This window comes from Danio rerio, chromosome 16 (genome assembly GCF_052040795.2).
Source record: "Danio rerio strain M-AB ecotype USA chromosome 16, GRCz13ab, whole genome shotgun sequence".
Taxonomy (NCBI): domain Eukaryota; kingdom Metazoa; phylum Chordata; class Actinopteri; order Cypriniformes; family Danionidae; genus Danio; species Danio rerio.
This window is the reverse complement of record NC_141036.1, coordinates 46,902,956-46,920,212: the sequence shown is the minus strand read 5'-3', so window position 1 is coordinate 46,920,212 and position 17,257 is coordinate 46,902,956. Positions and strand designations below refer to the sequence as shown.

The 17,257-nt window shown below is 35.8% G+C and overlaps 1 protein-coding gene and 2 long non-coding RNA genes across 14 annotated transcripts in view; 2 read left to right on the top strand and 1 right to left on the bottom strand.

Moving 5' to 3' along the window:
- LOC147840390 (uncharacterized) overlaps positions 1 to 15,603 on the top strand; it is a 65,083-nt gene extending 49,480 nt beyond the window's left edge. The window contains exons 2-3 of the long non-coding RNA XR_015512036.1: positions 8,991 to 9,327; positions 13,752 to 15,603. This is a non-coding gene — a long non-coding RNA (uncharacterized LOC147840390). The remainder of the gene's footprint in view (positions 1 to 8,990; positions 9,328 to 13,751) is intronic.
- Positions 1 to 17,257, bottom strand: part of nek11 (NIMA-related kinase 11) — a 246,927-nt gene that overhangs the window by 186,773 nt on the left and 42,897 nt on the right. For all 12 annotated transcript variants that reach the window (XR_015511922.1, XR_015511923.1, XM_087287730.1 and 9 more), the window contains 2 exons: positions 9,069 to 9,218; positions 7,170 to 7,248 (listed from right to left, as the gene is read on the bottom strand). Coding sequence is in view for 10 of the 12 variants with exons in the window: in XM_087287730.1 (XP_087143856.1) it covers positions 7,170 to 7,248; positions 9,069 to 9,218 (229 nt within the window). In the remaining 2 variants the exon portion in view is untranslated. The remainder of the gene's footprint in view (positions 1 to 7,169; positions 7,249 to 9,068; positions 9,219 to 17,257) is intronic.
- LOC147840391 (uncharacterized) lies at positions 561 to 5,343 on the top strand. The gene is made up of 3 exons (XR_015512026.1): positions 561 to 681; positions 751 to 3,454; positions 3,688 to 5,343. It is a non-coding gene; the product is annotated as an uncharacterized LOC147840391 (long non-coding RNA).

Here is a 17,257-nt window from a genome sequence, read left to right as displayed (position 1 = left end):
ACTCTGGAATCAAAAGAGAAAGACTGACTGTATCCGCTTTATCCATTTAAAGGAATACTCCACATTTTTGAGAAAAATATTCTAATTTTACAACTTCCTATAGAGTTAAACAAACATTTTTATATGGTTATTGATGTAATACTTAAATCTGACACATTCTGTGACATTACTTTTCTTTAGAGTTAAATTACTTACCCTTTTTTAAATTCATTCAGCTGATCTCTGTCTGGGTGCAGCACTTTTAGCATAGCTTAACATAGATCAATAAATACTATTAGACCATTAGCATCTCACTCAAAAATTACACAAGTTCTGATATTTTTCCATATAACACTTGGCTCTTTGGTGCAAGTGTAGGGTTTGGGTGACGGGAACTCTTTTCAGCCGCTGTGTAGTAGCATCATGGTACAGCAGCAAAACCTATCAGTTTATTTTCCCTCAGTCTTGGTACACGATGTAACTACAGAAGAGTGAAGCTTTAAAGATTCAGTATGTAGGATTGAGAGGTTGCTAGATATTGCAGTCCCAATTCAAAACACTGGAGAGGTTTTTTTTTTACAAGGTCCCTCTAATGACAACTAAATGCAAATGCGGGTTGCCAGATTGAAGAAACAAACAGGAGTGACAATTGAGGCTTAAGGATGATTTACAGTTCTGCATCAAGCCAACACGTATGCTCTGGCGCAGCCTGTGCGCGGTTGCATAGCCCTTGGTGTGTAGTCGCCAATGCTAATGGCTGATTCACACAAGGCTGCGCCATTAATGATGGACGGAGGGCATGTCTGAAGTTGGTGCTGGCGCGATAGTCATAGTAGCATCAGCCAATGAAATTAGTCCACAATAAGCTACAGTCTGAGTTGGGGTATTTGCATAAAGCGATCTGATTGGCTGATGCTTCCGTTGCCGCTTGAAAAGTTGAGAATTTCCCAACTTCTGCAGCAAGCAATGCCACTGAAGCTGTGCCGATGGATCCACAATGCAGTTCAGCAAAGCCTGGCATCACCTATTCAAAGTAAATGAGAAGCATTGACGCTGATGCCCCATTTGAATGGGGCGTGACACGCACCTCTCAAAAATGTAACTACACTTTGCAACGACACGTAACGCAAGCTCTGTGATTGGTCGGCATGGTATCGCTGATGAGTGTGGGCGGGTCTAAGAGCCTCACGAACCCGTTAGAGCGAGTGTTTACAAGTGTCGAGTCTCGTAAAGGAGGTCCAGATGAAAAGATTTGTTTTGTGTTTACCTTATGATTAAAGTTGTTGGACGTCCGCAGGTTCCTGCCTCAAAATTAGCGAGCTTGAGCCACTTGTAAATTAATGTATCATTCAGAAAAAAACAAAACACCAGCGAAAAAACTTGACACAGAGGAACCAAAAAAAAACTACTGTCAGCTAGCAATTCGGAAGTACTAGCGTAAACAGCGCGCAGAAGTATAAATGCATGACAAGGCAAAAGGCATGCGCTGTGGGTCATGGCCATCACTTGGCGTAGAAGTATAAACCAGGCTTTAAAATTCGGTAGTAACCTGCTCAGCTAATGTCTACATATGTAATATTTGTATTATTTGCTAAAAACAACCTCATTTGGATTTTTATAACTCTACGTCTCATTCTGGAGGATGCTAGTGTCCTCCGAAGGTCACTGAGCCTGATCAGTACCTGTATGGGAGACCACATGGGAAAACCAGGTTGCTGTTGGAAGTGGTGTTAGTGAGGCCAATAGGGGGCACTTAACCTGCGGTCTTTGTGAGTCCTAATGTCCCATCAAAGTGAAGGGGGCGATATATTGTCATTGAGCGCCTTCTTTCGAATGAGATGTTAAACCGAGTTCCTAATTCTCTGCGGTTATTAAAAATCCCATGGCACTTCTTTAAAAGAGTAGGGGTGTAACTCTGGTGTCCTGGCCAAATTTCCATCCATCGGCCCTTACCAATCATGGCCTCCAAATCATCCCCATCCATTGAATTGGTTCTATCACAGTCTCTCCCCTCCAACTATAGCTGGTGTGTGGTGAGTGCACTGGCGCTGTTGTCCTGTGGCTGCCATTGCATCATTAAAGTGGATTCTGCACACTGGTGGTGAAATGAAGAGACTCTCCCTCATGATTGTGAAGCGCTTTGGGTGTATGGCCATACACAATAAATGCGCTATATAAATACACATTACTTACTTTAAAATGGGTAAACTGGCAGCGGGCGGAGATATACAGACAGACATTCTGAGGAAAAAGGTACAATTTTCTAAGAAGAATAACTGAATTTAGCATTGTTTTTCAGATCAACAAATATGTTCACTAACCATGTTTGCTAAATATCTGCAAACAAAGTATAGTATTTTATGCTTAAAATGATTTAAAACCATACATACAGCACCTTTAAACAGTAAAATTATCAAATTCTTTTGTCATCTTTGAGCGAGATGCTAATGGTTTGACCCAATTCAATTCTATGCTAAGCTAAGCTAAAAACACACCCGAGAGACCATGAGATGGCTGAATAGATTCAAAATGTACATTCAGAATAAAATTCAACTGTTTCACTTAATGACAAAATGAGTCTATTTCCAAACAAAAGTGAAGTGCTTCTTTAAAGAACAAATACGAGACACAAATTACATAGGCAGCAGAAGAAAGCAGCGCAAACTATACACAACAACAGAGGAGGGAAAAGCTATCAGGGAGCATTGTGTTTGGAGTCGTCGTTTCGATGGCCTCTCCTTTCTCTGATTACATGTTTCTGAGTCGCTGATGGTGTAATAGCCGGTGGAAGACACACAATCCCACCAGGAGCTTTCAGACGGAGGTTAGGGGATCACTGGCTTGCCAAGACAGAAACGTATTACTGAGCTCCCTGAGGTAAACAAGTCAATATGAGTGTGAGTGATGAAAGGGTGCTATAACTGTACAGTAAGTATTATAAGCGAGATGCGTTAAACAAGGACTATTAAAAAATCAATAGGTAGGGCCATTAAAAGCATGCACTAATGACATGTAGAGAAGCTTGAGGCAAGACTCACTATAGTCCCCCAGATGACTGAATACAGTAAGAATTGTAATCATTTTTGTTTTATGAGTTTCTAAAATTTTTAAATAAGCTGAATGACGTATTATTTAAGCGTGCACTCATTTGCATACGGCAGAAAAATCTGAACATTGGTTCAGGTTCAAAATTCTGTTTACATTTATTTTTTGACATACTACACTACCTGACAAAAGTCTTTTTCATTTCTCTTTTGATTTCAGTTGTAAGAGCAACAAATAATAACTTGACTTCTTGTTGATCATTTGGAAAAGTGACAGAAGGTAGATTTTTATGATGAATCATCTGTTGATCTGCATCCCAATCATCACAAATACTGCAGAAGACCTTTTGGAACTCGCATGGACCAAAGATTCTCACAGAAAGGAAAAATCATGGTTTGGGGTTACAGTCAGTATGGCGGCATGCAAGCAAGTGGTGCTCGCTGCAGAGCCATTTGAGAAGAGCTGAGCTCCAGCGAGGGGGAGCTTAAGCTTGAGCTCCACCTTTTTTGCACTTCTTCTACGAGTGATGTCACTGGGGGTAGGGTTAGGGGTGGGGTTGGTGTACGCATTAAAACAGCTTACAGGAGGAGGAGCGACAGCTCATGCTCCCCCTCGCTGGAGCTCAGCTCTCCTCAAATGGCTTTGCAGCGAGCACCCTCTCAGAGATTTGCAAAATGGATGGCAACATCAACAGCCTGAGTTATCAAGATATTTGTACTGTCCATTACATTACAAACCACAGGAAAGGGCAAATTCTTCAGCAGAATAGTGCTCCTTCTCATACTTCAGCCTCTACACCAAAGTTACTGAAAGCAAAGAAGGTCAAGGTGCTCCAGGATTGGCCAACCAAGTCACCAGAAATAAACGTTATTGAGGATGTCTGGGGTAAGATGAAGGTGGAAGCATTGAAGATGAATCAAAGAATCTTGATGAACTAATAAGTGATTTGAGTCATTGCAGAGATGTATGGATGCAGTCTTCCAAGCTCATGGGAGTTATACACAATATTAATTCTTTCCACTGCAGCATGACTTTACATTCTATACTGTACATTATTTCTGTTAACTTTTGTCTAAGTCAGACCTTAATGTCCTAATTAAGTAATTCAAAATCAAGGCTTGATCATATTTTATTTTGGTAAAATAAGCGTAATCTAGAGGCCTTTGCCTTCATATGAGCCACTTCTGATACCAAATGATCAACTTGAGGTCAAGTTATTATTTTTTTGTTCCTGAAACTTGTATAGGTGACAAGACTTTTGTCAGGTACAGTCATTTTTGGAATTTTGGGAATCTTTTTTTATCATTTTATGCTAAAAAAATACTGCAAAGAGCCAGAAAAACATTGATTTTCACTATTTGTTTTTAATATTGTGAAGTTTATTGCAAGTACTGTTGATGTGAACATTCGTGGCTAAGTGCAGGATAAAAACTTTTACTAATATTTACTCTAATTATTGCTAAAGTTTTATGAAAGAAACTTTTAAAAGGTTTTTTTTAATTTTTTTTAAATAGGACAAAATCCTCAAAATTTTGTGGTGCATGAATTTTTTTAATTAGGACGAAATCCTCCAAATTTGCTGGTGCATGAAGAAAAGAATAAGAAAAAAAAGATGTTTATTTTGCACTTATTAACAGAAGACATGCTTGTCTGAATGTGGGTGTTAGAGAGGGTTGTTCTATCTGGATGTTTCTTATGGCAAAAATTAAATACTGTATGTGAGATAATTATAATATATGTGTTAAAATTAATTAAGCATCATAACTGTGGAAGCTGAGCTCAGTGGACTGTGATCCGAGTCGCCTGATTATTTTTACGTTAGATAGTATGCCAGCATTTCTTCAACCACCAACTGTTATTTTACACAGAAACTTGGAAAAAGACCTAGATCCATAATGAAGTTGCACTGGGCATAGCAACAAGAAATTTAGCGTTAGTTATGGTAATTGACAAAAGCATGAATAAATGAAAAGCAGCACTGGGGAAAAAATACATTATCACAAACATTCCTTTTGAGTTATATTTTGTGAGGCTCAAAATACAATTTACTTTTCAAGAATTTATCTTTTGTAAAGGTTCAGAAATTTAAAATAAATAATGTGTATGACTGTATAATTCTATTAATTAATAAACATTTGTCATTCCAAAATACAACATCATGGGGTATATTTTTCAACACATTGTTCACATTCATTATATAGTTTCAATTTTACAATTAAGACCCACTTTACATTATTGGCCTTAATAACTATGTACTAAAATTTAAATTAAACCTTTGGTATAATGCAGTTAATATGTACGTACATGCTTATTACAAACATTGTACTTATATTTTGAAAATGAACTGCATGTAATTACATCTGTAACTAATGTCTGTAATTACATCCATAATTATACTGTTGATCCATCCCTTTGACCTACTCATACCACCAAGCCTGTCCCTAACCTTACTTGTATCCCACCACAAAAACACAAAAAGTGTTTACAAACTTTTTGTACATTTTGCTTTTTTTGAGGTAATTTCAGTTAGGACCACTTAACAAAAAATAAACAGTTTTAATGGTAATGCTGTAACAAAACAAAACAAAAAAGTTAAATGAAATGAAAATGTACTTAATTTAAATAATTAAAAGTAGAATAAAATAATTTAGTAAAAAATTAAATGAAATGAATTAAAAAATAAAATAAAATAAAAAATGAAAGTAATAAAATCAAACAATAAAATCTAATTAAATTAAATTAAAGTAAAATAAATTTAAATAAATTAAATAAATACATTTAGATAAAACATTAAAATATATATTTAAAAATAAAACAAAATAACTAAATAAATTTAAAATATATAAATATAAATTTAATAAAAATAATTAAAACTAAAAAAAAATAACAAAAGAAAAGAAAAATTAAATAACATGAAAAAATAAATTTAAATAATAAAATCATTTAAAATTAAAACATATTTTTTTAAAAATGTATTAAATAAAAATAATTAACCTAAATAAATTGATAATAAAATTTAATTAAAAAATAAAATATAAATAAATTGAAAATAATTAATAATAATTATTTAAAAATTAATACATCAAATAAATTAAATTAAAATGTTAAATGTGTGTTTTTAAATTAATAAAATAAAAATTAACAAATGCAAAATAAAATAAAATAATAAAATTTAAAATAATTTCCCAGTACTGAGTTATGGCTGGAAGGGCATCTGCTGTGAAAAATATATGCTGGAATAGTTGGTGGTTCATTCCGCTGTGGTGACTGCTGATAAATAAGGAACTAAGCCGAAGAAAAATAAATGAATAAATGAATGAATGAATGAATAAATGAATAAAAAATAAATGACAAAAATAAATTAAATTAAATAATATTAGAATTATTGGGGTGACTTGTATCTGAATAAAATATAAACAAATATATAAACAAAAAAATGACAAGCCTAGATAAGGAGAACTTTCACTCAATTATAGTTGCTAACTTTGTAACTAATCCACAAGTCCTATATGTTCTGAACGGTGGTATCTGGTCAACTACAATCCCCACTTGACATTGAACATCTTGTAGTAATCTCACTATAGATGTGCACCTCACAATGTCGATGCAGAAATGATGCATTGTGCAGTTCTAAACAGCGACCTGTTGCCATCACTGGGCTCTGGTCTGCAATTTTGGCTGAGATAGTGTTACAAAATTGAACCAGATTGAAATCTGCGGAAAAACTAATTTAAGCCTCTCAGAGAAAAGTAGTCCTGACCGAATAGGGCTAAAGAAACTTTTGTCGAAACTTTTACACATTTACAGAGTGATCGTGTGCCTGACAGATGCATAAAAATTCATATATGCCAGAGAACAAGGACAAGCCACAATCAATACAATCACCAAGCGGCAACAATGCCAATCACTGACATTTCAACAGTACAATCTGAAAAGGTTACGTGCGCGGTAAGTCAAGTGCGATGGCGAATGGATGATGTGATGAGTATGCATAACAGACTTTTAGAAAACCTACTGGGCTTGGCCTGAAATCAAAGTCTTCCTGGTGTATTATGGCCCTTCCCATTAACCTTTGAAGCAGAGCGCCTGAACAGCTGGTCGCAGGCTTTCTCCTTCAACTGATCTGATTAACAGCGTCTTCTCACCTGCAAGCTTTCCTCAATGAACCTGTTTCTCAGAGCATCTGCCGCCGAGATCCTGTGAGAAGAATCCTTTTCTAACATACTGAGAGAGAAAAAAAGAGAGAAAGACTTTAAATACCTGTTTAAAGGGTTAGTTCACTCAAAATGGAAATTCTCTTACACTGTAAAACCCCAGTGAAAAAACTGAACAAAATAAGTTGGTTTAAATTATAATTATAAAGTTAGTGTAGTGCACCCTGCCCTGACATGGAAGAGAAGTAATAAGTCATATTTCCAGTATAGAAAAGTCCACTAAAGGAGGTCAAGACTTCTCATATAGGGCTCCTGAACTATGGAATAGCCTTCCTGATAAGGTTTAAGGCTCAGACACACATATAACTGCAAGTTAACTATGCTTATATAATAATAATAATAATAATAATAATAATAATAATAATAATAATAATAATAATAATAATAATAATAATATTAACTGTTAAAAGCTACGGTATTGGTAACTAGGTAATTAAAGTAATTATCAACGAAAAAAGATATGGTAACTAACTAATAACTTAACTTTTCTGAATTTGATTGTAATACAATAATCTGCACCTTTAGTAAAGCTGCTTTGAAACAGTAATTATTGTGAAAATCGCTATACAAATAAATATTTACAGAGTTTTTTGGCACAAAATGGTATTTTTATTGTATAATTACAGCTAAAACACTAAAGTGCCATGGAAAATTTTGGCTGCTGTTTTGTACTTTGATCATTGCAAAGAGAGCTCTTGGATTTAAAATATCTTAACTTGTGTTCTGAAGATAAAAGAAGATCTCAGGGAATTGGAATGACATAAATGTGAGTAATAAATAACAGAAATATACATTTTTTGGATAAACTAATCTTTTAATGACCAAAAAAAAAAAAAAAGAATCTGTCATTTTTATTTTTTCCATTATTTCTCTTCTCTTTCCTTTAAAAATGAAGGCAAATTATACAGACATAGCAAATACAAAGAGAACATCAAACTGTATATTTGTTTAAAAAAAAACAATCATTATCATATATAAATATTTAACAAGTATCACAATCAGCTTCACTTATGTAGATATTAATGTCTGTACTTCTACTGTTAAATGACAAAAAAGCAAATTCAACATTTAAACTGATTTCACCAAATGCCTAAAAATCGATGTAACGTCACTCTGTCCCATTTCAACAATTCTATTTTTCCATGACGGCCAATTAACCAACTATGCTAGGACAAAAACAAATATATTGTAAACAAAAGGCTCCCTATGTGAATTTTTGCATTTAGTGTCATAGATAAAGAAAATTTTAGTAAAAACTCCCTAATTGATAACAACAAACTTAAACCAACAACAAAAAAAAACTGGAACAAGCCTTTCACATTTAGAAAATAAATAAACAACTGTTACTGATTGCTCACTAAAAGAACACCCTTCCCCTACCTGTAGGTTTGCTAGTGTGTGTGTGTGTGTGTGTGTGTGTGTGTGTGTGTGTGTGTGTGTGTGAGAGAGAGAGAGAGAGAGAGAGAGAGAGAGAGAGAGAGAGAGAGAGAGAGAGAGAGAGAGAGAGAGAGAGAGAGAGAGAGAGAGAGAGAGAGAGAGAGAGAGAGAGAGAGAGAGAGAGAGAGAGAGAGAGAGAGAGAGAGAGAGAGAGAGAGAGAGAGAGAGAGAGAGAGAATTATGTTTAAAACCTCATGAAATGCTGATAGTTGTAGCTGAACGCTTCTAAAACCTGCTGGGATTTTTGCATAATCTGCTTTGAAAAACAGCTGAATCAAACAAGCCACTGATTTGTGTCTATCTTCTCGTACACAGCGAGCAGACGGACAGATACAGGCTGACATTAACCCGATTTGTGCCTGCCAGGAGGAGGGCAGCATCTGTTTCCAGTACCTCTGCATTAGGGAGTTGAGCTGCCGTGAGTATGTTTCTGGCAGGGATGGAGTGGGTCCCTCTACAATCCTCAGCACCACGGCCAAGAAGTTCTGCGCCTCGAAAGCGTGAGCCAAACAGCACATCTCATAGAGGATACAGCCTAAAGACCTGCAGACATTCAACAAATAGAGGACAATTGAAAGAAATAGCCCATCTCAAGAGTCATATTAGGCACTGTGAGAATTCTACATTGACGATCAGAGGCTCAATATTTTCGGTAATGTTAGTTTGTGTGATACATGCATCAGTCATTTATGAATTTATTGAAATTACATCTAATTTATTAATCAAATATATTTAAGTTGTTAATGTGTTGAGGGATATTAAATGTGTTCAGACCTACCAGTACAGTATCCTCAGATTTGCTATTTCAGATATTACTGTAGATCAAACCATACAAACAATGCATCTAATGTGACTTTAACTTCAGGCTATATGTAGGTACAAACATTTATTTAGCAAGAAAGCAGTCTCAAGTAAACACTTACAATGTCTATCTGTGCTCCAGATCTTTTTGTTTCAGACTGTTGAATCTATGCAATTTTCTTTCTTGCATAGACTGATTGGTGCGATTATGCAATCACAATAGTATAAACCATTATAGGGGTGGTCAAATGTTTATTAATTTTATATATTTATTATTATATATATTATTTATAATATATTATATCTATTGATTTAATTATTAACATTGCTATTTAAAATACAGATCAGGGTGAACTATTTCTCAGTTTTAAAGGGGTGACCGCCTATACATCTTGTTTTCTTGTCCTTCGTTCAGGCGTTAATTAGGAGGGTCAATCCCCACCAAACTCCCTTGTAATTTGCACTATAATAATAGGTCAGATTGTTTGGGAAATCCACCCAAAATGTTATATTCTATCTGCATTTACTAATCATGTCGTTAAAAAACAAGAGTGCTTTAAAAGGGTGCTTTCAGATTTAATTTGTTTGTCTTCAAACTGAGTTTGATTGTGATGCATCAGTTAATGTGAGTAAATGCATAACCACACACAGTTTGACCAATTTGTTAGTAATAGCCGCTCACTTCCATGAATACATGCACATTAGAAGTGAACCATACTCTAGAACAGTGGTTCTCAAAGTGGGGGTCGGGACCCCTTGAGGGGTCGCGGAACAATGAAGGGGGGTCGCCTAGTGATTTCCAAAAATCTACTTATTATTAATATTAGACCATTAGAATTGCCATATTTTATCCATAACCAACTGAAGAGAAAAAAAACAGCCGTTTATAGTTACTATAGTAGCTTATTTACTTGTTCTATTGGATTGCGACCCCTGGGGTAAATACATTATATTAAAGACAGCAATAGCGTCAGATGCAGCAGATTGATTTTATAACACCAGGTTAAACTTTCTGGCCCATTTACAGCACTGAAATACATTTAAAAAATTAAACGAAGAATAGACTTTGGTCTATTGGTGTGTGTGTGTGCGCCCTTGCATGCAAGTTTTCTGTATTTATAACCACCTCAGAGGATATTGGGGGTCGCGAGTCACTGGCATTGTTATTTTAGGGGTCGCGTGCTAAAAAGTTTGGGAACCCCTGCTCTAGAAGATCAACCATACTCAGGTGGACACAGGTGGTTTGAGTTCAGAAAGCAGCATTCAAGCAAGACAAACTCAAATGAATTTGTGTGCACATAATTAGTGGAAATGGTGTAAACACTAATTCATTCATTTATTTTCTTTTCAGCTTAGTCTCTTTATTACTCTGGGGTCACCACAAGCCGAACGAACCACCAACTTTTACAGCATATGTTTTACACAGCGGATGCCCTTTCTGCTGCAACCCATAACTGGGAAACAACCATAAACACTCATTCACACGCATACACTTTAGACAAATTAGCTTACCCCATTCACCTATACCACATGTTTTTTGGACTTGTGGGGGAAACCGGAGAACCTGGAGGAATTAACACTAATTCAAATTTTAAAATGGTAAGTTTTGTAAATGTTGGGTGTTTACTTTAATATTTATTATTATTACAAGCTTTAAAATCATATGGAACACAAAATAATATATTTATATATATAAATATATATATATATATATATATATATATATATATATATATATATATATATATATATATACACACATACCGGCCACTTTATTAGGTACATCTGTCCAACTACTCGTTAATGCAAATTTACAATCAGCCAATCACATGGCAGCAACTTAAAACAATTAGGCACGTTGACATGGTCAAGACGATCTGCTGCAGTTCAAACCTAGCATCATAATGGGAAATGACCTACAAAAAAAGACAATTTACAGTAAACTGAACCTTACAATAAACTGTAAAGTAAAACAATGTTAAATGCTTAAACGTGATAGAGAACAATTGATTCTGTTACGAACAGTTGTTTAAACTAGTGCTAAATTAGCTCGAGATGCTATCCTCAAACTAGACACCACATGGCATGTCTAAAACAGTTTGATGCATTTCCATCAATTTATTATTTTCAAAAAGTGAATAAGAAATTCACAACAGATGTTGCCACAAATAATTAATCTATTATTATATTGTATTCTAAACATTTTGTACATATTAATGAGAGAAGAATAAATGACATGCCTCATGCCTGCGAGAGGCCAGAGGAAGTGACATCAGATATAACTGATATACAGCAATAGAGCTGACCAGAACATAGGGACAGACACAAAACATATATGAAATGTAATTGGTCTGTTCATTTCCGAGTTTGATTGTAGCACACCAGAATTGCTTGTCAGAAAAATGAGAGCGTAAATGCATAAATAGTGGGATTCTAAGTTATTTTCCAGAGCCAAGGTCCCTAAATAATACACATACAAACATTATTTAACAGATAAGATAAAATATTTTATTCAAAACTGTTTGATTAAAGTTTTTATTTAAAAAAAAAGAATAGGTTTATCTTTGAGAAGTAATATTTCTCTAGAATCACCAATTTGTGTGAGTGCGTGTGTGTGTGTGTGTGTGTAGAAGAAGAGTTAATAAGTAAACAGAATATACTAAATCAACAGAAAACAGCCATGAATCACAAGCTAATTAGCAGGTTGATTTTTACAGTGTGGCCAATTACTTGTCACCAAAAATTAACAGGGTCATGAATAAATATTTTGCAATGAATCAATACCAATTATCATGTCAGGCCTATCCGTGCTGTAACATAATCAAAATCAATGCACACTGTCACATTAGAGCTTTTGGTGAAGATGGGTTTTCTGAACTCGTTTGCATAACTAGCAATCAGCAAAGATCTCAATTTTCCATTAGCATTATAGTTTGTGTCTTGCCATGCTGAAAAAACACAAACATTCAGAGAGCTAAAAGCCAAGGAGATAAATATGTTGTTTAAGGGTATCTCTATTTTAGCTTCTCCTCTTGTTCTCGGCACAGTGACCCCGTTCCTCCAGTTTGTCTGCCGCTTGTGTTCTCGCAGGCTTGAGAGCACAGACTGAAGAGTTCAATTCCCAACAGGCTGCTTTGCAAGTCTCTCAGTGGCACATACACAATGAGGTGAGTGTGTGAGGAAACACACGGCCCTTGAATTAACAGCTAGGTGCCTGTAGCCGATTGGCAAATGAGATTGTCCTCTCTCTTTAATTGTATCTTTATTGTTTTCCAGTCATTTGTCCGCCTCGGTATTCGTACTTTGCTAATATGCTGTTGTTTCAGAGTTTCCCCGGTGGACCTAGTTTTTCTTCATAAATCTCTTTCAGCACATACTGTAAAAGGGAAGGGGGGGGCGGGACAGAGCCCTGTGGTGTTCAGGAGCTGTCAAGTGAGAATATGGAAAGCATTTTCTGAACTCATTTTTGCAGTTTTGCAGACTAAAAACTGCACAGCTCCAATTAGCTCTAAGAACTTAAGTGCAAAACAACAAAACGCTTTTGACTCTTATGAGAGTTTTTGAGTTTTTAGGTAATGTCACACAATAAGAAAATAATAGAAGGGTTTCCATTTTTCATTAACAGCAGATTCAAGCACTTTTTAAATCACAATTAATTTCAAATCAAGCAGCTTTTTTAATTTTGGCAACATATGTAGCGCCATTAAATTTAATACTGGTAATACTCAACTGTGGTTTCTGAAATATTGATAAAAAATGCATAATTTGTCATAGTTTTTATACAAGATTCAAATTTAGGATTTTTTTAATTAAGAATTTAACATGGGCGGCACGGTGGCTCAGTGGTTAGCACTGTCGCCTCACATCAAGAAGGTCCCAGGTTCGAGTCCCGGCTGGGTCAGTAGGCATTTCTGTGTGGAGTTTACATGTGTTCATGTGAATTTCCTCTGGGTGCTCACAGTCCAAAAACATGCACTGTAAGCAAATTGCATGAACTAAGGTGGCAATAGTGTATTAGTGTGTGTGAATGTGAGAGTGTATGGATGTTTCCCAGTAATTTGTTGAGGCTGGAAGGACATGCGCTGCATAAAACATATGCTCGGTCCATTCTGCTGTGGAGACCCCTGATAAATAAGGCACCAAGCAAAAGGAAAATGAATGAATGAATTTATAATTTTTGTTCTGTTTATGACAACAGCACAGTACAATTGATGAAATAACACTATAAATATTTTTATTCATCATTCATTCATTCATTTTCATCCACTTTTCCAGGGCAGGGATGCAGGGGCAGCAGTCTTAGGAGAAGACCCCAAACTTCCCTCTCCCCAAGTCACTTCCTCCAACTTCTCTGTGGAGATCCCGATGCGTTCCCAGACCAGCTGAAGACATAGTCCCTCCAGCATGTCCTGGGTCTTCCCCGAGGCCTCCTCCTGGTGGGACAAGCCAGGAACACCTCCCTAGGTAGGCGTTCAGGAGGCATCTGAAACAGATGCCCGAGCCACCTTAGCTGACTTTTCTCGATGTGAAGGAGCAGCAGCTCTACTCCGAGCTCCTCCCGGGTAACAGAGCTCCTTACCTTACCTATAAGAGTGCGCCCTGTCGCCTTGCGAAGGAAACTCATTTCAGCCACTAGTATCTTGACCTTGTCCTTTCAGTCATGACTCAAAGCCCATGACCATAGGAAAGAGTAAGATCGACCAGTAAATCGAAAGCTTTGCCTTTTGGCTCAGCTCCTTCTTTACCACAACAGACTGGTACATCGACTGCATTATTGCTCACTCTGCACCGATCCGCCTGTCAATCTCACATTTACATTTAAAATAGATTAAAAAAATTTTTTTTAAATCCTGAGACAAGAATGAGTGTTGTTTAGTAATTATAGGACAACTTTAAAGTAAGTCGATGATCTAGTTAAAATGTTGACTACTTTATAGATAGCCTAATCTCATGAGAAAGTATTTTACATTTTGTCAGTTTATTGGCTAATTCATACAGATTTGTACGAATTCAGTCATAAGAAAATATATGATTTTAAAAAATAGACGTGGCACCCAACCCCGCCCCTAAACCTAACCGTCATTGGGTGATGAGCAAATCATACTAAATTGTACAAATTCAAACGAATTAGCCACTAAATCAAAAGATTCTAAATTGTTGTGAGATTGCGTTGGTATGGTATGTCACATCAACATTTTTTATGATGGGAGTAACTGACTATCAAGAACATAAACATTCCTGGTTAAGCTTGAGCTGGATTAATAGAAGGTCCACAGAAGGAGGGGGCTCTTGATTGGCTGGACAATTAACCTGCCCCCTGATAGGAAACGCCTATTTGCGGTGAACTTTTAATTAATAATAACGTAAAGTATTTCGTTCAAAACAGTGATGGCACTGCAATGGAGATAGGAGTGGATAAAGCCCAGTACTAACTTTGAACTGCCCTGAATTAGCCCCTAATAGGGTGGCCAGATATCTATTTATTTCCAGGACAGTTTTTTTTTACAGCTCTACTATGACAGTAAGAACTCTTTGATCAAAGGTAGGCTAACCAACCTTGTCGTGTAACAAATATTATCATTGAAACAGTATCTTCACTGATTAACTTGCAATAATAAAGCTATAACAACTAGAATCCCAATTAAACAATTCACAACTGAAGTAATGTGTCAGCCTCACAACTGATCACTCCTTCCTGTATAATGTAACAAAGACAGTGTGTAACCAAATTAAACAGCCTACACACAATTGTCAATACAGCCAGCAATGGCTTAAGTCTAACTGAACCAATTAAAACTAAAACGTTTTTTCTGAAAGTTACTTTGCCTCCTTTAGATAAAAAATGACAGTAACAGTGAAATATTGCTGCTGGTTCTTTCATCAGACAGCATATCTGATCAAACTGCAAAGAAATTTTATGCTAGCTTGCTGCAATTGACTCACAAGGCCAACATTTTTGGAAATTAGAAGCATGGATTTAAAGACATCATTAGAGATTTCTGCTCAGCTAAAGTTTGAAAGAAGACTTTTGAACAAATAGACCCTATAGACCCTTTTCACAAGACTCTTATGACGCATTTAACCATCATGAATGTCTTAAATCCTTGAAAGTTTTTAATATTTTGGTAAAAAAAAAAAAAAACGTATGTACTAGGGATGCTCCGATCAGGATTTTTTCAAGGAATTCCAAGGAATTTTTGCCAATTCCTAGTCATGGTAATCGTCCGATACCGACTACCGATTCTAATGCTTCAACCTTTATAATGCATTTAGCACATTTTACCTAAGATCTCGTTTTACCTAAGACAATAGATAAACAATGCTGCATATAATGCCTTAAACAAATCTTTTATACCCATTTAGGTGTGAACATGTCACGGCCAGAAGTAGATTTAAAGAAAACAATTCATTCATTTATTCATTTTACTTCAGCTTAGGCTATGAATAATATACAGGAGTGCTTGTGCATCTTCCTCTGTGAAAATAGTTTTTTGGTCATTTTGGAACCCTGTTTGAAGTTAATTCATTCATTCATTCATTTTCTTGTCGGCTTAGTCCCTTTATTAATCCAGGGTCGCCACAGCGGAATGAACCGCCAACTTATCCAGCACATTTTTACGCAGCGGATGCCCTTCCAGCCGCAACCCATCTCTGGGAAACTTACACACACATTCACACACACACACACACACACACACACACACACACACACACACACACACACACACACACACATATATAAAACACACACACACACACACACACACACACACACAAACACACACACACACACAACAGACAATTTAGCTTACCCAATTCACCTGTACCGCATGTCTTTGGACTGTGAGGGAATCCGGAACACCCGGAGTAAACCCACACGAACCCAGGGAGAACATGCAAACTCCACACAGAAACGCCAACTGAGCCGAGGATTGAACCAGCAACCCAGCAACCTTCTTGCTGTGAGGCAACAGCACTACCTACTGCGCCACTGCATCGCCTGTTTGAAGGTAATGTCTTGAATAAATTTAAAATAAAATAAATATGATATGAATAAATGATAAAATATAAAATTAAATATAGCAATCAAATATGACATATAAATCAAATAGTGCTCATTATTATTATTATTATTATTATTATTATTTATATAATAAAATACATTTAAAAAACAGGTTTGGTGATTGAAGATACTTTGTCATGGCTCTAAAATAAAGGGGGTTTATTTCTCTTTCCTTGGATTTTCTGTAGCCCCAAGGTCTAATTTGTTAATCCGGAACTGACACTAATACAACACAACGATATTCCTCCAAAAATTCTAACAGAAGTTCCAGCTTGAAAAATATGGTACTGAACTGTAAAATTCGCAGTGTTTTCAACGGTAAAAAAAAATGTAAAAATGCTACAGTAAAAATTAATAACCTGGTTAACAGTTTCCTTAATATATACGACAAATAACTGTAAACTGATTTTCCAATTTCCTGCATGGCACGTCACCTTTTATAATTTTTGTTGACATTAATATAGATCTTTTTAGTTGTTTTTCCATCAGTTATGTACGTTAGAGATTTAGGTTACATCTAATGTTGATAAACAATGTTAATTTCATAACTTTCATTTTATGCGTGTTACAATGCTAGTGTTTAGTAGCCATGTGAATGACACTGAGCACCTTCTATAGACTTATACACTTTTCTGCTTGTGGGAAAAGTTGATTGTAATGAGCATTGATTCATTATGTAACCTTTATCCCCATTGCATATGGCTGTGTTAGATGTTGG